This window comes from Carcharodon carcharias, chromosome 15 (genome assembly GCF_017639515.1).
Source record: "Carcharodon carcharias isolate sCarCar2 chromosome 15, sCarCar2.pri, whole genome shotgun sequence".
In the NCBI taxonomy this organism is placed as follows: Eukaryota; Metazoa; Chordata; class Chondrichthyes; order Lamniformes; family Lamnidae; genus Carcharodon; species Carcharodon carcharias.
This window is the reverse complement of record NC_054481.1, coordinates 21,684,516-21,709,251: the sequence shown is the minus strand read 5'-3', so window position 1 is coordinate 21,709,251 and position 24,736 is coordinate 21,684,516. Positions and strand designations below refer to the sequence as shown.

General features: G+C 45.8%; 2 protein-coding genes across 2 annotated transcripts in view; both read right to left on the bottom strand.

Moving 5' to 3' along the window:
- caskin1 (CASK interacting protein 1) overlaps positions 1-24,736 on the bottom strand; it is a 651,886-nt gene that overhangs the window by 228,055 nt on the left and 399,095 nt on the right. Inside the window, exon 2 of the mRNA XM_041206678.1 lies at positions 23,112-23,163. Coding sequence (XP_041062612.1) covers positions 23,112-23,163 — 52 coding nt within the window. The remainder of the gene's footprint in view (positions 1-23,111; positions 23,164-24,736) is intronic.
- On the bottom strand, positions 18,349-18,576 carry LOC121288220 (cytochrome c oxidase subunit NDUFA4-like). Its single transcript, XM_041206677.1, has one exon. It carries the CDS (start codon positions 18,574-18,576, stop codon positions 18,349-18,351), a length of 228 nt encoding a protein of 75 aa, XP_041062611.1.

The window sequence follows — 24,736 nt, the reverse complement described above, 5'->3', positions numbered from 1 at the left end:
CCTCCGAACAGTAGTCAGGATGTGGGGCACAAGATACACCAGGAGATAGAAAAGGCGTGTAAGAAAGGCAAAGTTACAGTGATCATGGGGGATTTCAATATGCAGGCAGACTGGGAAAATCAGGTTGGTAGTGGATCCCAAGAAAAGGAATTTGTGGAATGTCTACGAGATGGCTTTTTGGAGCAGCTTGTGGTGGAGCCCACTAGGGAACAAGCAATTCTAGATTTAGTGATGTGTAGTGAGGCAGATTTGATAAGGGAGCTTAAGGTGAAGGAACCCTTAGGAGGAAGTGACTATAATATGATAGAATTTACGCTGCAATTTGAGAGGTAAAAGCTGGAATCGATGTAACGAATTACAGTTGAATAAAGGCAACTACAGAGGCATGAGGGAGGAACTGGCCAGAATTGACTGGGAGATGAGCCTAGCAGGAAAGACAGTGGAACAGCAATGGCAGGAGTTTCTGGGAGTAATTTGGGAGACACAGCAAAGATTCATCCCTAGGAAGAAGAAGCATACTAAAGGGAGGACGAGGCAACCATGGCTGACAAGGGAAGTCAGGAACAGCATAAAAGCTAAAGAGAAAGCATACAATGCGGCAAAGAGCAGTGGGATTGGGAAGCCTACAAAGACCAACAGAGGACAACTAAAAAAGAAAAAAGGAGGGAGAAGATTAAATATGAGGGTAAACTAGCCAGTAATATAAAAGAAGATTGCAAGAGTTTTTTTAGATATATAAAGGGTAAGAGAAAGGCAAAGGTAGACATTGAGAAGTAGTAGTGGGGAACAAAGAAATGGCGGAGGAACTGAATAGGTACTTTGCGTCAGTCTTCACAGTGGAAGACATGAGTGACATCCCCAAAGTTCAAGAGAGTCGGGGGGCAGAGGTGAGTATGGTGGCCAATACCAAGGAGAAGGTGCTAGGAAAACTGAAAGGTCTGAAGGTGTATAAATCACCTGGACCAGATGGATTACACCCCAGAGTTCTGAAGGAGATAGCTGAAGAGATAGTGGAGGCATTAGTGGTGATCTTTCAGGAATCACTGGAGTCAGGGAGGGTCCCAGAGGACTGGAAAATCGTGAATGTAACCCCCATGTTTAAGAAGGGAGTGAGGCAAAAGATGGGAAATTACAGGCCGATTAGCCTGACCTCAGTCGTTGATAAGATTTTAGAGTACATTATTAAGGATGAGATTTCAGAATACTTGGAAGTGCATGATAAAATAGGGCAAAGTCAGCATGGTTTCATCAAGGGAGGTCATGCCTGACAAATCTATTAGAATTCTTTGAGGAGGTAATGAGTAGGTTAGACAAAGGAGAACCAATGGATGTTATCTACTTGGACTTCCAGAAGGCCTTTGACAAGGTGCCACACAGGAGGATGCTCAGTAAGATAAGAGCCCATGGTGTTAGAGGCAAGGTACTAGCATGGATAGAAGATTGGCTGTCTGGCAGGAGGCAGAGAGTGGGGATAAGGGGGTCCTTCTCAGGATGGTGGCCGGTGACTAGTGGAGTTCCGCAGGGGTCAGTGTTGGGACCACAACTTTTCACTTTATACATTAATGATCTAGATGAAGGAACTGAGGGCATTCTGGCTAAGTCTGCAGATGATACAAAGATAGGTGGAGAGACAGGTAGTATTGAGGAGGCGGGGAGGCTGCAGAAGGATCTGGATAGTTTAGGAGAATGTGCAAAGAAGTGGCAGATGGAATACGACGTGGGGAAGTGTGAGGTCATGCACTTTGGTAGGAAGAATAGAGGCATAGACTATTTTCTAAATGGGAAGAGAATTCAGAAATCTGGAGTGCAAAGGGACTTGGGAGTCATAGTCCAGGATTCTCTTAAGGTTAACTTGCAGGTTGAGTCAGTAGTTAGGAAGGCAAATGCAATGTTGGCATTTATTTCGAGAGGACTAGAATATAAAAGCAGGGATGTGCTGCTGAGGCTTTATAAGGCTCTGGTCAGACCACATTTAGAATATTGTGAGCAATTTTTGGCCCCGTATCTTAGGAAGGATGTGCTGGCCCTGGAGAGGGTCCAGAGGAGGTTCATGAGAATGATCCCAGGAATGAAAGGCTTAACATATGAGGAATGTTTGAGGACTCTGGGTCTATACTCGATCGAGTTTAGAAGGATGAGGGGGGATCTGATTGAAACTTACAGAATACTGGAAGGCCTGGATAGAGTGGACGTGGGGAAGATGTTTCCATTAGTAGGAGAGACTAGGACCCGAGGGCACAGCCTCAGAGTAAAGGGAAGACCTTTTAAAACAGAGATGAGGAGAAACTTCTTTAGTCAGAGAGTGGTGAATCTATGGAATTCATTCCCACAGAAGGCTGTGGAGGCCAGGTCATTGAGTGTATTTAAGACGGAGATAGATTGGTTCTTGATTGGTAAGGGGATCAAAGGTTACGGGGAGAAGGTGGGAAAATGGGGTTGAGAAACTTATCAGCCATGATTGAATGGCGGAGCAGACTCGATGGGCCAAATAGCCCAATTTCTGCTCCTATGTCTTATGGTCTTATGAAATGCTCAGCAGGTCTGGCAGCATCTGTAGAGGGAGAAACGGGGTTCTCCATAGAGACCTCCTGAATAGTCCCAGCATTTTCTGCTTTTATTTTGGTATGTACCTTGCCAGGCCTGAATTTTTTTAGTGATGCTGATAGCAGCTAGCAGAGAGGATGGATTCCAGCTCAGGGTTAGGATGAAACGGCCCACTCTCCTTTTCCTTCACGCCAACTCTAGCCAGGGCCCCTGAGGATCGCTGAGGACTGTGCAACACTGGTTAATAGGTTTTGATATGTAGATGGCTGTTGCTTTGTCTGTAGTGGGCTCTTGATCCCAGCAGCAAAGCTGACGTGACTGAAGATTCCTCCAGGGGAAGAGGCGGATGTGAAACAAGCATCTACAAACACTAATAATCACCTCAGATCCAATCACTGCAACAAAGGCCAGGACACTGCATCATCCTGCCGTTGCCTTAACAGGCGTGGCACACTGGAGGCAAATATTTGCTACTAAAATCCCTTGCACCGAGCTGGCTGAACTGTGTCTATGTTTTACCGCTAGATTATTTGCACCTGCAGGAAAAATCGAAACGAGAGTCAGGTGGGGTGAATAGCGGATGTCCGATTCGCTACCTCATGCCCCTGCTAAAATTTAAAATGAGCCATTATGATTTAATAGAGGTGTGGAGGTGAGGATATTTTTACGCAGCGAGCCGTGATGTTCTGGAATTTTTTTTAAGGGTTCATTCACAGGATGTGGGCATTGCTGGCTAGGCCAGCGTTTATTGACCATCCCTCATTGCCCTTGAGAAGGTGGTGATAAGACCCACCGCAGACCATGCGGTGTAGGTACACCCACAGTGCTGTTAGGGAGGGAGTTCCTGGATTTTGACCCAGCGACAATGAAGGAATGGTGATATATTTCCAAGTCAGGATGGTGAGTGGTTTGAAGGGGCACTTGCAGGTGGTGGTGCTCCCATGTAACTGCTGCCCTTGTCCTTAGGGTGGTAGAGGTCACAGGTTTGGGAGGTGCTGTCAGAGTTGAAGAAAAATGCACTGTCTGAAAGGGCGGTGGGAGCAGATTCAACAGTAACTTTCAGAAGGGAGTTGGATAAATACTTGAAAAGGAAACATTTGCAGGGCTATAGGGAAAGGGCGGGACAAGTCGGACTAATTGATAGCTCTTTCAAAGAACTAGCACAGTCATGATGGGCAGAATGGCCACATTCTGTGTGGCATAGTTCTAACAGAACACATGGAATGAAGGAGAGAATTACAGAAGGGGGAAGCGAGTTAGAGACCAGTCGGATTTTAATCAGCAACCTGCTGTAAAACACTTTGTCTCCTGCCCAACATGAAGGAAGTTTCCAGTTGGTTGCTGTTGGCTGCATTGGCGAGCATTAGGCTCCTCCTCACCTCTGAAGTTGGCAGTAAGGCAGCTGATACCATTTTGCAAGGTGGGAAGGAATCCAGGGCTGTGTCCAGCATGTCACATCAAGCGCCACTAGCAACAAGAAGTCTCTCAGTCAATGACACGCTTATCCATGCTCATTTCTACAGCACTTCGTACAATACTTGCCAATTGTTCAAGTTCACATTTTTAAACACATTCCTATCGATTCTCCTAATCAGCATTACAATCGGAGCTGCTACCTAGGAAAGGTTGACAGATCCAGACGAACTAATCCCCTAGCTAATTCCTTTGGCGTACAAAAAAAATTAGGTCATGAATGTCATAAATCAGCATGCGATTATTCCCCAATTATGTGGAATTACTCTTGTTAGCATTGTACCCGCCCATTTTAAAAGCAGTTAATGTCTCATTGAAGAACCTAGCATTTTAGGTACTTGTTACAGTGTGTTCTGATTTTATTTACTTCAGTTTAATAAAGTACTTATCTCAATCGGACTAACATGGAAAAGCATGGGAAATGTGTTTGATGCATTTAAGGAACTTTGAAGAAATGCTCCGTTTCGCAAATGAGGACCACAGGTAAATTCCAGATTGGGAACCTGTGCCACGCATAAATGTCAGTGAGAGTCATGTCAGGAAACTCGCAGGATTAACCCTTGCCATGCCTATTTATGAGGAATGTTGTCAGGAATGGCGAATTTTAGCCATGAGAAAAGTTTGGATAGGCTTGGGTTGTTTTCTTTTGAAGGGAGGAGGTTGAAGGGAGATTAAATCGAGGTGTATAAAATTGCGAGCATCCAATATAGAGTGGTTACTTCTGATAGTAGAGAGGGGGCTTAGGTTTCAATTCATTGGTACAAGGATAAGGGGGGGGCTGAGGAGGAATATTTTCACCTTGTCATGAAGCTATTAATGTGTATAATGTTATTGGAAATTATTTTTTTAGAATAGAGGTTTAATCTGTGGGTGTATCTTAATTGGATTAAAGCCAGCTGGTCTGGGTGCTTTGATGTGTACTAGTTATGAGATGTAAGAGAGGTAGGGTACATTTGCATTTTGTTGAATAGGGCATTCAAGAAGGCAAGTGAAATCTGGCACCCAACTAGCAGAGGCCAAGCAGTATGTTTATATTACTAATAAAATTGGTACTATGAAAAGGGTTTTATTGTTAGAAGAGGTGGAGTTCAAAGGGGCTGGTGATACAATGAAATTTACATTCAATGAACTGTGTTGGGTATAACAGATAGCAGTTTTGTGTGTGCAGGGCAGAGGCAATATACGATCAAAACAGCTGTAAGCCTAACACTGTGTCTGTAAAAGAACCAAAGTGAAAGGAACCTTATTTTGAATTCGAAATACTTTGCCCAGGGTCTGCTTAAAAACCTAATGGTTGCTGTTGCCTTAATGGAGATTAGCCTGGGAATTTGTTAAAAGTTATGATACTAGCAGTTTGTAGCCATGTGTATGTGTTTAATGTGTTGTAACTTAATAAAATGTTTCATTTAGTTTAATATAAAAACCTCTTGAGAACTGATGGCCTGATTCCTGAATTTAGAGCTGCACTTCAAACATACAACTTAAAATATAGGTTATGACAGTTGCTTAAAGTTTCCCTCTGGGATTTTTTAAATAACTCAGCTTTACCAACTGCTGGGTCATAACAGCCTAGAGAGACCCTAGAGAGGGTCTGGAACTCACTGCGTTGAATTTTCCGTTCATCGGACAGGCGGAGTTGACCCAATGGAGGGGGGGGCACGGACCCGGTTACCACCGGCGATCGGGGCCACACCGCCATTTTACGTGGACGGGCCAATTAAGGCCCGCCCAGCGTTACGTCCACAGGGAAGCGCTATGTGCTCCCTGTGTGGGGGGGGGGGGAAGCCCTAAAATTGAGAGTGCGTTCTTCGCACATGCGCACAAAAGAGCGCACTCATCTCCCTGAGGCTAAGTGCAGCCTCAGGGAGATTGCCTCTACTTTTAAAAATATTAAAAATGGAGAAAAAAAATCCCTTACATGTCCCCTCATGTGACAATGTCACAGGTGTTGGGACACGTTCATAATTTTCATAACAACACTATTATAATGTTTAAAACCCTGCATGAAAACTCATCCCGCCGCTGGATGAGGTTTCGTGTTTTCTCTATTTGCCACCGGAGCTCCTGGCCTTCCCGCCAACCTTAAGGCTGGACCGGCAGGTCCTTTAATTGCTTAATTGACCCTGACAATGGCCTCAATTGGCCATTGGCAGGTCGGCGGGCCCACAGCTGATTTTGCTGCGCCCCCGCCTTCCTGAAAATTTAAATGGGGCGGGGTGACGTCGGGGGTTCCACCTGTCACCGCGTGTCATTTTACGCGTTGGTGAGTGGGCTCCTCGACGGTAAAATCCGGCCCACTGTCTGAAAGTGTGCTATGGGCAGAAACCATCATTGCATTAAAAAAAAAACAACCATTGGATATGTATTTGAAGTGCCATAAGCTATAGGGCTGCGACTGGACCAAGATTTGGAAATTAAGATTATACTGGATAGCACTTTATCATCTACTACAACAGCGATGGGCTCAATGTCCTCTTCCTGCAGTCATTAATTGTCTATGTTTTTATATGCCATACCTGAATGACATCTTGTTCAACGTGACAAGCAATATGTATTAAAGGAAAGAAACCTAATAGATTTTTTTTGGTTAGTAAAAGGAAGGGTTTTAGTATTAGCAATTAACCACTTTTCCACATATTTAAACTTTACTCTGGATCCCTATTTACAAAACCAAAAACACTATTTTCAAAATATAGTTTTATCTACTTGAACTTCCACTTTCAAGAAATTGTATATTTGCTCTTCTAGGTCTTCAGTGTCTTTTATGGAATCATCGAATGATACAGCCATAGGAGGCCATTCTGCCCATTGTCCTTGTGTTAACTCTTTGAAAAACACTTCTGGGCACACTCCCAAGACTGTCTGAATCTATTTGAATTTCCCACATTGTGATTCATCAAATTTAGACATTCAGATCCCAGCAGAACGATGGGCGGTTTTGTGCTGGGAAATTAAGAGTAATCAAACTTATTTTATCTGGGAGCTTTACATCTACTTGACAGAGAAGGCTCTTTATCTGGTGTAGGTTCAAATCAGGTGTCTGGACCAGAATTGAAAGAATAATGATCTAGTTCAAGGCCCGTTCACCCATCATTCCAGTTCTCGGTGAGTTACGTTGGCTCCATCAATGGCTCAATTTTAAAATTCTCATCCTTGTGTTCAAATCCCTCCATGGCCTCACTCCTGCCTATCTCTGTATCCTCCTCCAGCCTCCAACCCTCTGAGACCTCTGTGTTCTTCCAACTCTGGTCTCCTGTTCAATTCTCAATTCATTGGCAGCTGTGCCTTCAGCCATTTACCCTGAATTCTGGAATTCCCTCCTTGAATCTCTCTGTCTGTCTACTCTCTCTCCTCCTTTAAGGTCCTCCTTGAAACCTAACTCCGGCTAAACAGTTGGTCACATGTCCTAGTGTCTCCTTAAGCGGCTCAGTGTCAGACTTTGACCAGTAAGGTTCCTGTGAAGTGCCTAGGGACATTTTGCTATGTTAAAATTGCTATGTAAATCCAAACTGTTACAGTCTATCGCACCGTTCCTTTTGTTTTGCTTATATAACATAAGAATTTGAGGAGGCATGGACCACAAAAAGCTATCTAGTTCATTGACCAACACTGCCAACAGATTAATGATTACAGATTCTGCTACATGTCCATTATGCAGAGGGAGATGATGATGTGAGGCGGAGCAAGGTAACCATGCACATTGTTCTGGGGAGTGACTGGTAAGCTGCACAAAAATGAATGGTGCCACACCCTCTATGAGGCTTAGAAGATGACCAAGGCTCTCAGAGATTATTCATTAAAGTGTTCAAGAGCAGAGTTCTAGTGGAATATATCAGTGGAACGACCACATCTCAAACCCGTGCCAGTAATCATGGTTTAGCTCAGAATTTTCTCAGCGATGGACCAAGATGATGGACAATTGTATCAGGTGCCTTCTGAAGGGCCAAGGAAATGACTTCACGTCCCCATTCCAACAGTTATCTCCCAGGAGTGACAGCAGACCAACACACGAACACAATCATAGGCAAGAATCATCATCTCAACCTACAGGATTGCTCGTGAGGAGACATCGTTGTTCCCCAAACTATTTGTGTGAGATAAAGACTGAACATTTGGTTGAATTGGAAAAAAATCCAGGGTTATAGCGAAAGAGGAGGGAGAGTAGGACTGATCAGATAGTTCCTTCAAAGAGCTGGCACAGATACGATGGGCTGAATGGCTTCACTCTGCCCTGTGTATTTCTAAGAATAGTTCTGATAGGGTTATGACCAATAGTTAACTGCTGCTATAACCATGCTCATTGTACCTTATGGACTGTGGAGTCTTTGGATACCAATTGGCAGCATCTTACAAAATGTTCCAGATGATTTTCGTTCCTTCTGATGCTCTGTTTAGAATTTGCCATTTCAGGTCCCACTTCTTTTTTAAATATTAGGATTCGGTTTGCTGTTGCCAGTCCTAAGGCAGCTCCTGTTAACCAGAGTTTCAGCAACTTCTTTGGTCATTTCCTACTATCTGGCCCATGCCTGGGTGCATTTATTGATATCAGCTTACTCATGAGTCGTATCTTATTGTTCTTTGCACAGGGTATAGTTTCCTGGGGCGATTTGAACAGGTCTGGAATTTGCACATGCTTAATTCGTGACCAATTTATTCAACACTGCTGTTTCTTGAGGTCTTAATTACTCAAACCTCTTGTAAATCTGAATGTTCATTAAAGTACCTATTGGAAATGTAGATTGGACTAATGAACGGAATTGGGGGAAGTAAAATTGATCATGGGTATTATGGGTGCACAAAAGGTGATGAAGCAAATCCCAACCTGTTTTAAACCCTATTTTTCCACTGACATCTGTCCAAAACAAACAGATCATTGTGAAAATATTTCTTTCCCAACTCTTCTGTTCCTCTTCGACTATCACCTTTACTCTCAGTCGCCCTGCAGGACAACTGGGGGTAAGGTGGGTTTTGCTCCTTACCCCGGCATATCACTCCGGCATATCGGGGCCCTTCCAACCCACACGACCCCTGACTCCGCCTCCAATTGCAGCTGCAGCAAAAGCCTGCCAGAAAGGCCGAACAACCCTGGCCCCAGTACTCTTGTTTGCCTTTGTGCTGTCTCTTTTGGTTAAGTCAAAAAAGGAAGAACTGCATTTATATATCGCCTTTCACAACCTCAGACCATCAAAGCACTTTACAGACAATGACATGGTTTTGAAGTGTAGTGACTATTGTAATGAAATTTGTGCATGGCAAGCCCTCACAAATAGTTAATGACAAGGGCATCCCTTTTATGATGTTGGATAAGGGATAAACATTGGCCAGGCCATATGGAAAAACTCCTTGCTCTTCTTTGAAGTAGTGCTCGGGGATCTTTGGCGTCCAACTGAAAGGGCAGGCCAGGCCTTTGATTTAACATCTCATCCAAAAGTGCAGCACTCCCTCAGTACACATTGCTTCACTGAGAGTGCCTGCCTGGATTTTGTGCTCAAGTGACTGGAGTGGGACCTGAACCCAGAGGCGAGATTGGGATCAACTGAGATATAATGAGTTTGAGGCCAGCTAAAAATGAAAACAAATAAATGCAGGGCCCAGCGGAATTTGTTGCATTAATTACATGGTCAGTTCAAACTGGTATTTGATCTGCAGAGGTTGAAGGGAGGAACCAAACGCCTCATGAACATGCAATGACTGTGCGATGTATTCAGTTAAATGTATGACAGCCAATTATTTTTGAATCTAAGTGTCAAACTGCCCAAGCAAACCATGGCAACCAGTGAAAGATCACACAAGCAGCTCAATCTGTTAAGCTAAGTTAACGGAAAAGGGACTGGAATCTACACAGGAGGAAAAATATGATAGGTCCAACTCCAAGGAGAAAGAGACGGACTACACATTTAAACTAATAAAAGAAAATAGATATTAGATTTTCTACTCTAAATACATTGTTGCATGGTGTCACTTCTTGCTTGCTCGTAGTTTAACACATTTTGATCATACTTTCACTATAAAATTGGGCCTGGAATGAGCCTGAATGCTCCTGAGGATTGGAGAGAGGCGGCATGGGATAAGCACCAGTAGTTTAAAAATAATTACAATTCAGGGTTTGCTGTTTATTACTCTGGCATAGCACTGAAATTCTAGCAACATCTCAAGGTAAGGGGCGGAATCATGCCAGATTTGCACTAAGTGCAGTAGCGGGTGGGAAAAAGGATGGCTTTTCATGCCGTATCGTCCCAATCCCGCCTCATTAAGTATGCAGCCACAGGAAGCATGCCGCCTTGCTGGCGCGCGCCCTCCAATTCTCCTGCCATGCTGTTACCTCACCGCTTCCTCACACAGGGCGCCATGTTTAAACTGCAGCCATGCACACATTTCTCAATGCTTGCAGCCCCAGGACTGTTCCAGTGAAGACATGGCCTCAAAAACCAACAAAAGTGCAGCCTTCCCCCCACCCCCACCCCGATTCAGTGAGACGTCCCTGGGACACCTTCTGGATGCTGTGGAGGCCTGCCACAATGTCCTCTCCCTCTGCTCTGACCACAGGAGGCCCATCAGTCTCACCACTCCGGCTTGGGAGGCAGTGGCAGAGGTGGTCAGTGCCAGTGCCGCACACAAGAGGTCGGCCAGCCACTGCATAAAATGGATGAATGAGCTCATCCGCGCTGCCAGGGTAAGGCAACCATCTCATCACTCTAAACTCACCCACTCACAAGGCCTCATCTCCTCTGGAGACTTGAGGCCACTTGCACAGATCAACGTGTGCCCCCACACACACACCCTGGGTTACCCACCTTCCCCAGTAAAGGCCTCGCCTTGCAGTCTCTTCCCTTGCCTGAGGCCACTTCTCCCACTTCCTCGAGCAAGCCCTAGCCCTGCAGCTGTTGAAAAGCCACCCCTGCATTATGGCTGGTCTAGTAGGTACAGACCTGCCCATGAGCCCCCCTAAAAGTGATGTGGTGCTGCCCGCGAAGCCTGGCGCTGATGGCAGCGAGTGCTGCCCGAAGCCAGGTAGGTAACCAAACCCCGAAGTCCCGAGCGAAGTGCACGTCACCAGGTGCCCATCGCTTATGTACAGTTGTGAAACACGGTTGATGTGATTTTTGTGGCTGGATGATCCAGCGTGAGGGGATGATTTCAGTGAGCAGGGCTTCTAATGAGATGTTAATGTATTGAAATTAGGCTCCCGACGTGCAGCAGTGGGAACGCGGCCCTGCTATTGACGGGTGGAGAGGATGATCACAAACTGGTTTCATGACGGCGTGAAACCGTCTTTTGGCCTTCTCACCATATTTTCTAACCCTGCCCGCCATGACACCCGTTGCCAACAGGATCGGAAAATTCCGGCCGAGGATTAACACTCGATAAGGGACGGAGGGAAAGGTTAGCACTCACCCGTGGGAGTGATCTAAAATGTGACAGGCTCCCTGCAAGGAGCATCACTCCTTACCAGGAGCATCAGGCTGTGGGACTACTTCAAACACTTACAATACTAATGCTGTTATAAAATCACAAAGGAAGGAGGTTACACAGAATGGCTCTCTTGTACTTGGCAAACTCCTACAAGGCCCTTCCTGTTTATGTCGCCTTTGGGATGATCATAGGGAACCCCCATTTGGGCATGTCCTGGACTCTGATCAATGCCCTTTGCAATCTTCATTTGATGTCTCTTTTCTCCTGGGGAAGAGATAAAGCTGCTTCCCCTGGTACTCATGACCTCGATCACTTGTTTGATGCTGGAACAAACTGCGGAGCAGTTAACTAGCAGTTGCCTACACTGGTTTGGGAGCAGCCTGTGGCACAGCGGTTTAATCCCACCGTGACCTTTACATAGTTTTTACAGCACAGAAAAAGGCCATTTGACTCGGCATTTCCATACCGGCGTTTGTGCTCCACACAAGCCTACTCCCACCATTCCTTATCTAAACCCCATCAACATATCCTTCTACTTCTTTCTCCCTCATGTGTTTACCTAGCCTTCCCGTAAATGACTGATTCCGATGCGTGGGCATTTTTTTCCCAGACTTTAAAATCTTTATTTCTTGCGTTTAAATTCTTCAGCTTGCTGCGGCAGCTCTCTGCCTTCAGGGAGTTTTAATAGCGCGCTCCCCTGCGCCCACGCTGACTTCAGTGGTCGCCTCCCTCCCAGCCCCAGCCCGGCAGCGCTGAGCCTTTCACGCCGGCTGGCCGTTCATTAGCCGGCTAGCGTGGAATTGCGGTTGGGGGCCCAATCGCGGTGGGCGGCCTGTTCCCTGGCCGCTCCCAGGCCCACCGATCGCCGGTGCCCGTCGACCGAAAAGTCCTGCCCGTAAAGGCAAAATACTGCAGATGCTGGAGATCTGAAATAAAAACAGAAAAGTGCTGGAAAAACTCAGCAGGTCTGGCAGCGTCTGTGGAGAGAGGAGCTGAGTTGATGCTTCGAGTCCGGTGTGATTCTTCCTTGGAATTTCTTCGGGTTTCGGGAAACCCCACAAACCAAGGAAGGCGAGGACAGTGACTGAGAGAAACTTAAGGGCTGGATTTTCTGTTCCTGCCAGCAGTGGGCGCCGTTGCGGGCCGGAGGGCAAAACTTGTGGAGTGGCCAAAACTCACTGCCCACCCTTGGCAGGACCGGGAAATCCTGGCCTAAGTGCATTGATAGCGCTGCCCATAGGTCAAGAGGAAAAAGAGATCTCCCTCTTGCCCCCCACCTCACAACCCCCACTCTCAACAAGCTGTCTGCTTCTTGGCTATCAAAAAATACTGGGCATAAAGGCGTCTGGCACCAGACAGAGGACAGACCCACTGAAACCTGAGCCTACAGCTGCTTCCAGGAGCATGGAAGAGGTCAGAACCCTAATTCCTGGGCGCGAAGGGTTCAATCTCTGAACTATGTTGGGGGGAGGGTGGGAAATGGTCTTTGGTTGGGGCCAGGATAAGATAGCAGGGAAGCAGGCAGCTTGGAGGGGTGGGGGGAGGGGTGTTGCGAGGGGAACATCTCCTGTTCCACTTGATCCAGCAGCAGTGCTACAAATGCACTTAGTATCTCCAGTCACTGTCCTCATCTCCCTTGGGCTATTAGGTTTCCTGAAACCTGGACTATCCAGTGTAAAACCAGATGAATGGCCATCCTAGGTATGAGTGATAACAGGAAATAAATGGGCAATGCCATAAAGAGCTTATTTGTTACAACTGGATCCTGAGGGAAGCTTATTCCAATAGTGTATATATCTAATATGGTAGGAGGAATTTTAGCCCCCAAAAATCAGTGAGTTGGGATCAGGTGAGAAATTTTTTATTCATTCATGGGATGTAGGCTTCGCTGGCTGGTCCAACATTTATTGCCCTTCCCTAGTTGTCCTTGAGGAGGTGGTGGTGAGCTGCCTTCAGTTACTGTTGGCAGGTGGGTGAATCTTTAATAAAAATATTAAAAGTCAAATCTGATCCTAACTCGCCTCCTATCCTCCCACTCCAGGTTTAATGGAGGTGGGACTGTGAGTGAGCAGCTCTCAGGTGGCAGGTTGGCTATTTAAATATTATAATGAGGCTGGGAGTCTCACGTCTAACCCGCCTCTCAGTTTTAACACTGACCAGAAGTATCCCGTGCCTCAGGAAACCCAACAGCCCAAGGGAGATGAGGACAGTGACTGGAGATACTAAGTGCATTTATAGCACTACTTTTGGCTCAAGAGGAGCAGGAAATCTTTCTCTCGCACTACCCCTCCCACAACCACCCCCCTCCAAAGTGCCTGCTTTTCTACTATCTTTGACAAGTGGCAAGTAACATTTGCGCCACACAAGTGTCAGGCAATGACCATCTCCGACAAGAGAGAATCTAAGCATCGCCCTTTGACATTCAATGGCATTACCATCACTGGATCCCTCACTAGCAACATCCTGGGGGTCACCATTGGTCAGAAACTGAACTGGACTAACCACATGTAACCAAGTGGCTACAAGAACAGGTCAGAGGCTAGGAATCATGCAATGAGTAATCCACCTTCTGACTCTCCAAAGCCTGTCCACCATCTACAAGGCACAAGTCCAGAGTGTGATGGAATATTCCCCACTTGCCTAGATGGGTGCAGCTCCCACAACACTCAAGAAGCTTGACACCATCCAGGACAAAGCAGCCCACTTAATTGGCACCACATCTACAAACATTCATTCCCTCCACCACCGATGTGCAGTAGCAGCAGTGTGTACCATCTACAAGACGCACTGCAGAAATTCACCAAGGTTCCTGAGACGGCACCTTCCAAACCCATGACCACTACCATCTAGAAGGACAAGGGCAGCAGATAGATGGGAACACCACCACCTGGATGTTGCCCTCCAAGTCACTCACCATCCTGACTTGGAAATATATCGCCGCTCCTTCACTGTCGCTGGGTCAAAATCCTGGAACTCCCTTCCTAACAGCACTGTGGGTGTACCTACACCAGATGAACTGCAGTGGTTCAAGGAGGCAGCTCAACACCACCTTCTCAAGGACAACTAGGGATGGACAATAAATGCTGGCCCAGCCAGCGAAGCCCACATCCTGTGGATGAATAAAAAAAAACCCTGACCCCATCCAAAGTCCATTCCCCCCCCCAAAAAACAAAGTTCAGGGATTGAACGCTTCGTACCCAGGAATTAGGGTTCGAACCCCCTCCATGCCTCTAGAAACAGCGGCTGGCTCCCCTACCTGTGGCTTTGGCCTATTCCAGAGTACTCCCATCTAAGTGGTAGTCAGCCCTGTCAATCAGGCTGACCTCTGGGCAGGGATCATAACGGGAAAAATAACGGGCTCCCAACCGAAATGCCACGCCTTCACCTGGAAAACACAGCCCTGTAAACAGGGGAGGAGTTGTCTAATAGTTGGATAATTTAAACAAATTTCATGCCAAAATCATTGCTGGAGGATCAAAGTTGTAAGGTAGCAGGAGTTTAATAGGGTTTCTGGGAATATTCCCAGAGACTCCAGCTAAGTTAAATCAAGCTGTTTTAATGGTCATCAGTAAACCCAGATTAACTATATTACATAGGTCTCTGAGGGGCTGGGAAAGATATGAAGCCCTCGGGCTGTATGGCTCACAATGAATGTATGCACTGAATACTAATTGTATTATAATTGTATTGAAGCACCTCAGACTGCAGCATGATGTATGTTGATAACTCCAATACCACTGCACTGTCTGACTGTCTGTAATGAACATATCGAAATGACTGTAATATTCATTTATTGTATTGAAACACCTCGTGATCCATGTGCAAAATTTGAAGCTGATTGTAATTTTTGTGGTGGTGATTTGTAATGTTCTTCCAGATATTTTGTGAATAAAGTACATTTTTCAGAAAAAAATATTATATAGGTCTGGGGCCTCTCCCTTCAAAATGACACTGCAATTGGAGAGTTCAGGGAAGAACAAGGAATATTCCAGAATTTTAAGTTCCTGATTTATGGGGTCATCACAACTCGAGTAGAAGGTGGACAAACTAATTCCAGGGATGGCAGGATTGTCATATGAGGAGAGATTGGGTTGACTGAATTCCAATGTATTCACTGGAGTTTAAAAGAATGAGAGGGGATCTCACTGAAACATTCTGACAGGGCTGGACAGACTGGGTGCATATTTCCTCTGGCTGGTGGGTGGGTTGGGGGGGGGGGGGGTAGAGTTTAGAACAAGGGGTCACAGTCTCAGGATACAGGGTTGGCCATTTAGGACTGAGAAGAGGAAAAACCTCTTCACTCAGAGGGTGGTGAACCTGTGTAATTCTCTACCACAGAGGCTGTGAAGGCTGAGTCACTGAATATATTGATGAAGGAAATAGATGGATTTCTGGACTCCAAAGGCATCAAGGGGTATGGGGTGAGAGCGAGAGTAAGGTGTTGAGATAGAGGATCAGCCGTGATCATATTGAATGGCACAGCAGGCTTGAAGGAGCAGGCCAAATGACCTACTCCAGCTCCTAGTCTCTATGCTTCTATGGCCAGAAATTACCCCTGCTGGAGGGAGGGGGAGTTGTCCAGGGGTGGGCGTGAACCCGATCGGCGGCCCCGATTGGGTCTGCGCCACCATTTTACCCACCAATGACCACCAATTAAGGCCCGCCCATCGTGACGTATGCCCGGAAGTGCTGAGCGCTCCCTATGCAGGCGGGGGTGGGGAGGAGATTCCCTGAGTCTTTTGCGCATGCATGTGAAAGTGCGCTGGGATCTCCCTGAGGCATGGAGGTGCCTCGGGGAGATTTTGTTTCAGTGTTAAACTTTTAAATAAAGGATTTTTAAATTTTTGAAACAGGTCCCCTCATATGACAGTGTCACATGAGCTGGGACACGTTAATGAAATTTTGGAAAAAATTTTACTGATTTTTGTTTTAAACATTTCACGAAACCTCATCCCACCCATGGATGAGGCTCCATGAAATATGCGAAGGCCGCTTGGGCTCTTTGCCTGTCCCCCTGTCAACCTTAAGGTTGGACGGGCAGCTCATTTAATGGTTTTGATTAGTCTCTAACAGGCCTCAATAGGCCCTTGACAGTTCGGCGGCCGCGCAGATGACTCGGCTGTGCGCCCGCCAAACTGAAAATCTAAACGACACGCGGTGACATCGGGACGCACGCCCAACATCACCCCGCGTCAGTTCATACGTGTTGGCGATCGGGCTCCACCCCCACTCCTGCTCGCCGACGGGAAAATGCTGCCCTAAGTTTCTAAACCAATGCTGGCGTCAGAAGAATGACCACTGAGATTGGCAGGTGCGTGAAGCATTTCACCAATCGTAATGGAAATCATTACAGAGAAGTCGGATCGGGTTAGCTTAGATGAAGTAGGGTGGGAGACAGCTCCATGTGCAGCAGAGATCAACTGGGCACAAGGTGACACTTATTTTAAGGGATTGCCTCTTACGTTGTTTGTCCCACGTCTCCTGCAGGATGCAAGGTATTTGTCCGGTATTTCTAGGACAACCTGTGGGGAACTGATCCCGGGAGTCTCCAGGGTGAGTTTGGGAGATTCGGATGAAATGGCAAGTGAGGGAAGCGGCCAGCAGAGAGATGATAATGTCGTGAATCGACATGATAAGTTGAACATTGTAGATGATTTTAAACCCCACCCCTCCCACTATTAATGTCTCAAGACCACCCCCACATCAACCACTGTCATATTGAACGCCCCCTCCCCCCACCAACACCCAGCTCTCACAGTCACCAGTATCCCACCCCCCACCCCCACCCCTGGTCCCACAGTTGAAGTGCCCCTTATTTTATCTCACAAGAGTTGAACACTCTGGTTCCACTGAAGGGCTGTAAATTCTATATAATAAATAAATGTTTGATGAAAAGCAGGGTTCAATAATAAGTCACTGGGGGAGAGTTGGTAAGTGTCAAAAGGGTAATTTACTGAGGGTGTGCGGGTAGTAAGGAACCCTGTCAAGGATGGTAACACCACAGCAACAACAACTTGCATTTACATAGCGCCTTTAATGCAGTAAAACATCCCAAGGAGCTTCAGGGGAGCATTAGCAAATAAAATTTCACAACCAAACCACATAAGATGATCTTTGGGCAGCTGATCAAGTGCATGGCCGAAGAGGTAAGTTTTAGGTGGTGATTTAAAGGAGAGAAACACCGTAGAGAGGTGGAGAGGATTATGGAGGGAATTTCAATACTTAAGGCCAAGGCAGCCAAAGGCACGCTCACCAGTGGTGGAGCAATGAAAAATTAGGGGATGTGCAAGAGCCCAGAAATGGAGGCGAGAGGAGATCTTTGGAGGATAGTAGGGCTGGTGGGCAGCAAGAACATGAGGATAGGGATTTTAAAATTTTATAGGTGAGGAAATAATGTATCCTGTGCATAACATATAGAAGGGAGGTGAACGACAGATGGGGTAGGGCACAAGATGAAATTCTGGAGCAATAAATTCAAGAGGTCCTACTGGCCCCAAAGGAATCCATGAATCTTTACCCACCCATTACTCACTGCTGACCGTTTAATCTTCCATATATTTTTCCAGCTCTCCAGCGTGTGGTAAATTGAAACTTGTCCAGCAGTTAATGGCAAATCAATCATTATAAAAACTCAGCAGCCCACCTGAGAGCTCAGTAGCCAATCAGAGAGGCCCAAACTTCAGCCCAAGCCTGAAGCCCACAGCCACAATACTTTATTTTTTAGGTGGCACACTCCAGATTTATTCATGTCAACATTTCATAAATACACAAATTAAGTACAATGTATTTAATTTCTGAATGTGCACTAAAACTCATACACAGGTAACAGTGGTAATATAGGCCTCAGTGTGCATCAAGCTTCATGGGCCAAACAACCACCTGGACAAAACGTTCTGTCTTCAACATTTAGAAGTCTGGTCAATTCTTCTTCAGTTTACCGTCGTCCATGTTCACAGTAAAGAACTTGTACTGCTGAGAGTGTGCTATCTTATTCCAAGACTCAGTGTTGTTCTTGCGATTCCAGCTTACATTCGAGTTACGGACAGCAAGCCGCATGCTCGCTCCAACACTTCCAGCGCCACTGAAGACACACAATGGAATTAAACTCGGGTGGCTCTTGGCCTGGTGGATCATCAATCCCAACATGTTGGCAACTCCCCCTTTCGTCTCTCCAACGCTCCCAACATCCGTCTGAGCTGCTCTTGCCACGGCCGTCAAGCGAGCACTTCAGAGAACTTCATCAAGCGACCCGGTCATGTCAGCCAGGCCTCAGTGGGCTGCATTTTCACCTCTGAGTCACAAGATGAGGGCCCAAGCCTCACTCCAGTGGATTTAGCACAAAAATCTAGACTGTTGCGTCTTTGGCCAAGTGAGTTGCTTCTCTTAATATCTCCTGTTTTGGATCAGTGTCCATCTTTGTGTGAATAGGCACCTTGGGTTGATTGTTTCAAGTTGGAGGCGCTAAATAAATGCAAGTATGGATGGAGTGCTGCAGTGCTGGAGGTGCTGTATTTAGAATGAGATGTTAAAACCAAGGCCCCTCGAGGGAGGATGCAATAGATCACTATTCAAAGAAAACCAGCGTCACTGCTGTTTGTGGGGTCCTGCTGTGCGTATAAAAAATACTTGATTTTATATAGTGCCTTTCACCAGCACTGGACATCCCAAAGTGCTTTACAGCCAATCACAGAATTGTTATAGCCCAGAAGGAGGCCATTTGGCCCATCATGTTTGCACTGGCTTTCCGAATGAGCATTTCACCTAGTGTCAATCTCCTGCCTTCTCCAAGTGATTTCGAAGTGTAGTCACTGTTGTGGTGCAGAAATGGCTGCAGTGTTTCCAATATTGCAATAGGGACCACACTGCAAGGGTATTTCATTAGCTGTAAAGCACTTGGGACATTCGGAAGCTGTGAGCTGCGCTATATAGACACAGGTTTCTTCTTTCTCAACAATGCAGGCATAGTAATGAAACTGCCAAAGCTAACGTCACTGAAAACAGCACTGACATTATTTCCTGTAAGCACTGGAGTCATTACTGACTGCGAGAGCATCTCACTGAGGGACAATCATCTATTTTAATCTGAAACACCTGTTAAAATTATACCTCTGTAACATTTAGGCAAATGGTGACACATCTTGATTTCAAATAGAAACTAAAATGTAAGTGCATAACCAGGAGCATTTTAACTATAAATGTGTTGTCTTCTTTTATAATTGCACAGGACATCTTGCGAGAACTAATGGTGCAATTTATTTTAGATAATAGCAGCAGGCCTGTGTTTCTATAGGGACACATGCAAAAGGCCCAGACACTGTTGCCTGGCAAATATTTGTTTAAGGTTAGTGAAGACATGTCGATCTTTATCTGTTCACTGAAATCGATATAACCGAATCATTCCATTAAGACTAAAATCTTCATGTTTCTTAAATGATGACCGTGTATGTTAACAGGCCAATGAGCTTGGAACGTCAGGTAACAGAAGTCATTTCAAATGAACGGCGTCACTTCGATTCAGAGTGGTTCCTTTCTCCTTTTTGCATCCGGGGCTGTTGCATTTCTTTTGCATACAAAGAACATTAGCTGAACATTACAGCTGTCAGGAAGTCTGGCTGTAGATCCATTCATCACTGCCATTCTGCAGTGGTCGACAGCAGCTGAAGCAATGTGGCCTTGCCAAGCCGGACTTCCATGAGAAGCAGCTACTTAACCAGTGTGATCAATAGTTGGTGTAATTGATGGGTCGGCGGCAATGGATATATCCTGGCCTTCACCAGATGGCTGGAAATTTAGATTTGATTCAACTGATTTTTCCCTCCTGCACTTCCACTTTCAGGAGCCAGATGATTTAACCACCAAATATCTGGGTGCACCCACGCACCATCAGCATCTTTCCATGATTGTTCACTCTCATTCCTTGTTTCTTTTTCCCCTCAGAATGGGATGGCTGATTCTTATCCATTTTAAGAGGCCTCAAGAGCCTCATTGGAACACAATCTTCATACTTAAAGAAGTATCCTGGCAATGATCACAGGTTAAACTGGAGAATGTGGAAAGACAGCGGGGTCCAGGCGGAGACTTGACGGGCTGAATGGCCTCCTTCTGTGCCCTAAATGACTCTATGACATAACTCCCATTAACAGACTAACTTCCAAGGCTGGGTAGGGTTAAAATCCCCTTGAATGTGAGTTTGCATTAATGAGGCACGATTGCAATCTGTTAATAAATGCTGCACAGCTCTCTTATCTATGGACCAGTATCACACACTCAGACCCCTATAGCTTACATCCATTTCCTCCTCTTCATACAGCAAGCTTTCTGCTTCATCTGATTGCATCTCCATTGACATCTAGCATGAGGCAGAATCTCCATTGCTCTTTTTATTATGGAATATGGACCTTTACTGCCCCCTGCCCTTGTTGTCTGGGATGATGAACAATTGCCCTTCTGGAGATGTGATGGAAGTTGATTGCCCTATCTTACACGAAACATGGGGCTGAAATTTCCTACAGGTGTTGGGAATCTGACGTCGGCACCATTTCCAGGCTCCAACCCCTGCTGGCGTCTGACATTCGCCCCACCCCACCTGGAACGATCTTACGGGACGTTTGAGGACTCTGGGTCTATACTCGATTGAGGTTAGAAGGATGAGGGAGGATCTGATTGAAACTTACAGAATACTGAGAGGCCTGGATAGAGTGGACGTGGGGAAGATGTTTCCATTAGTAGGAGAGACTAGGACCCGAGGGCACAGCCTCAGAGTAAAGGGAAGACCTTTTAGAACAGAGATGAGGAGAAACTTCTTTAGCCAGAAAGTGGTGAATCTATGGAATTCATTGCCACAGAAGGCTGTGGAGGCCAGGTCATTGACTGGATTTAAGACTGAGATAGATAGGTTCTTGATTGGTAAGGGGATCAAAGGTTACGGGGAGAAAGCGGGAGAATGGGGTTGAGAAACTTATCAGCCATGATTGAATGGCGGAGCAGACTCGATGGGCCAAATGGCCTAATTTCTGCTCCTATGTCTTATTTTCTTATGGTTTTATGGGAGGTGACTAATTAAGAGGCTGCGTCCACGTTCACCATCCGTTTACAGGCAGTGGGTGGAACAGTGATGCAGGAGGCCCAATCTGAACGCCCGCTGGGAGAGCGAAGCAACCGAGGCAGAAAGGGGAGCTCAGGGTGCCTTAAAATGGAGGATCTCTCAGAAGGCCACAGAGAATTTAAAAATGATGAAAGCCCTTAGCAGTGATGGCCATCAGTGTGGAGAGGGTGGATTGTGGCTGCGGATGTACATGGCCTTTGCATCTTTGTGTCCTCAGTGTGGCATTGAAAGGAGGGTCCGATGGCCCCCTGGTCTGCTACTATGAAGACGCCTCCAGATAGCTGCGCGGCTCCTGATTCGGTGGGGAGCTGGTCCGATGCTGGGGAAATGCAGAAAATGGTCCCCATACGGGATCTTGAATTGGCTGTCTGCCTCTGAGGAGCATGTTGCAGATTCCCTTGGCAGTCTGCCCCTGGGATACCCCTTGCCCCTCCCCTGTCTCTATAACAGTCTCTGTGGGGTTGGGAAGAACCCACCCATTATCCCAGTGAGTCACGGACCTCCTTTCCTTGAAGGCCAATGAGATAGCCCTCTATTTCAGGCCCAGAATGAAAGAAAAACAGCCACAAAGGCCACGTTAATCAATGCCCTACTCTGCTTATCTTAGACACCCCATAATCCCAATTTGACCTACGCACTGATTTAATGAGCTTAAGAGTTCAATTTTCATCAGGGGTCCTGAAAACAAGAGGCCTGAGGAACGCCAGAAATTGGACCTCAGGCCTCATCTAGCACATTCAGGCTGAGCTTGGGGCCTCTGTGGGCAGCTCACCCCAAGAGAAAATATCATTTTGTTCCTCACCAGCAGCAGCCCATGAGTCAGTTCCAAGGGGGAAGGGGGAAAGGGGAAGGGGGAAGGTTGTTGGGGTTGCAGTGGGGGATGGGGTTGCAGATTGGGCAATTGTGATTCCTGTGGAGTCGGCAGTGAGAGACACACCGGTGGGCACTGAAGTCTTTGAAGAATCCTGGGCGGACAAATAATACACAGGGCTTCTTCAATGGAGGTTAGGTCCTGAATTAACATTCGCTAGGGGTCTAACGTCCATGCCAGGCTGCCATCCAGGATATCTAAAAAATGTACCCCATAAATTTGTGAGTAACCAGTCCTCATTACATCTGAACCTCCTTCTGCCCTGTCCCTTACAAAATCAATATATGAAAGATAAAGGTTATTAAACATTAAATATAAGGCTTTGTAATATTACTTCACATGAACAGTGCTCTTAAATTAGACAATATTGGGCAATTTATTCAGTTTCAAGGGAAAACAGATGCATCGCTGTGACAAATCTTCTCGCATTTTGAATTCAGAATAATGTACAAATGTACATACCCATGAATGGAATGCAATTGGGAGACAAATTCGGGACATAACCTTGTTTCTGCAGTGAAGTGTTGAAAATGCTGAGTGTCAGATTAAATATGACAGTCACTTTTTAAAATGACACAATAAATCTAATTCCTCAACCTAAATTGTTCTGTGATTAGTTCTGGACTGAGGTACAAAGTAGAATTTTATTCATGCAGTGGCTTGTGACTGGAGTCTTCCCAGATGTTTTCTAATGCATCCACTTACCCATCCAGGTCTTGAAAGTTCACATTCACCCTCTTGGCAGATCCTAAAAGCTCTGTAACAGAAAAGTAACAAGAGAATTGGAATTGAGCAAAAATAGAGAATCCTTCACTAGAACTATCCAGTACAAAAGGAAGCCATTCGACCCATAATACCTGTGCTGGCCTTAGGAAGAAGTTATCCAATTAGTTCCATTACCTTACTCCTCCCCCACAGCCCTGAAATTTCTTCACAAGTATATACCGAGAAAAAGAGAAAGATGTACATGTGTACACAGATTGCGCCTGTTTCAGCTAAACAAAATAAGGTCAAGCTGCCTGGTTTAAATTTCAAGCAATGCTTGGCAATTAACTGTTAGCTACCATCACTGGTACATTCTCCTTGGGAACACCTTTACCAATCAGAGTCTACTTGCCAACCAATTAGCACTCTCTTTTCATATAGTATAAATTGTTGTTTTCCCCTTATATTGGTGCCCTTGCGAAGTGTCCCGATGAGTGCAAGACAAAAAGCTTTGACGTCTCTTTTTTTCAGCAATAAAAAAAAGAAAGATTTGCATTTATATAGCACCTTGCATGACCTCAGGAGATCCTAAAGTGCTTTACAGACAATGACCTACTTCTGTAATGTAGTCACTGTTGTAATGTGGGAAACACACAATACCCCACAAACAGCACAGCGGTAATGGCCTGTTTTTTGTGATATTGATTGAGGGGTAGATATTGGCCAGCACATTGGGGGTAACGCCCCTTCTCCTCAAAAGAGTGCCATGGGATCTTTCACATCTACCTGAGAGAGCAGATAGGGCCTTTTTGAAAGGTACCTTTTGAAAGTTAAAATTAAGTTTAGTTCTCCCACCCTTTCATGTAGTGTGTTCCAGCAACACTTGCTGCTTAAAAAAAAACATTCCCCTCATCTGCCTCCTTCAACCCCAACTTTTTGCCAAGAATTATAAATCTTAAATCTATGTCCTGGATGCTGACCCTCCTGGCATTGAAAACAGTTTCTCTGTGCCTTGACTTCCCAGAACACAAATCACGTGTGGAAACCCTTGGATGTGATTAAGGGTCTGACAACAACAACAAATTATATTTACATAGCGCCTTTAATGTTATTAAATATCCCAAGGTGCTTCACAGGAGCATTATGAAACAAAATTTGACACCGAGACACATGAGGAAATATTAGGGAAGATGACCAAAAGCTTTTGGTCAAGGAGGTCGGTTTTAAGAAGCATCTTAGAGGAACTAACAGAAGTCTAGAAGCAGAGAGGTCTAGGGAGGGAATTGCAGAGTTTAAGATCCAAGCTCCTGAAGACAAGGCCTTCAACGGTGGAGCAAGTGAAATCGAGAATGCTTAAGGTACCAGAATTAGAGTGCAGGTAGGCTGAAATGGAGGGATTTAATCACAAGGATGAGAATTTTAAAATTGAGGTGTTGCTGAATGGGAGCCAGTGTAGGTCAGCAAGCAAGGGGTGATGGGTGAACGGGAATTGCGTGAGTTAGGTAACAGGCAACAGAGTTTTCAATGACCTCAGGTTTACAGAGGGGAGAACGTAGGATGCTAGTGAGGAGAGATTTGGAACAGTTAAATCCAGAGGTAACAAAGTCACCAGGGCTTCCGCAGCA

What these genes read in the sequence shown, in the direction of transcription:
- LOC121288220 (XM_041206677.1), bottom strand. Translation starts at nt 18,576, where the DNA reads ATGTTGGGATTGATGATCCACCAGGCCAAGAGCCACCCGAGTTTAATT.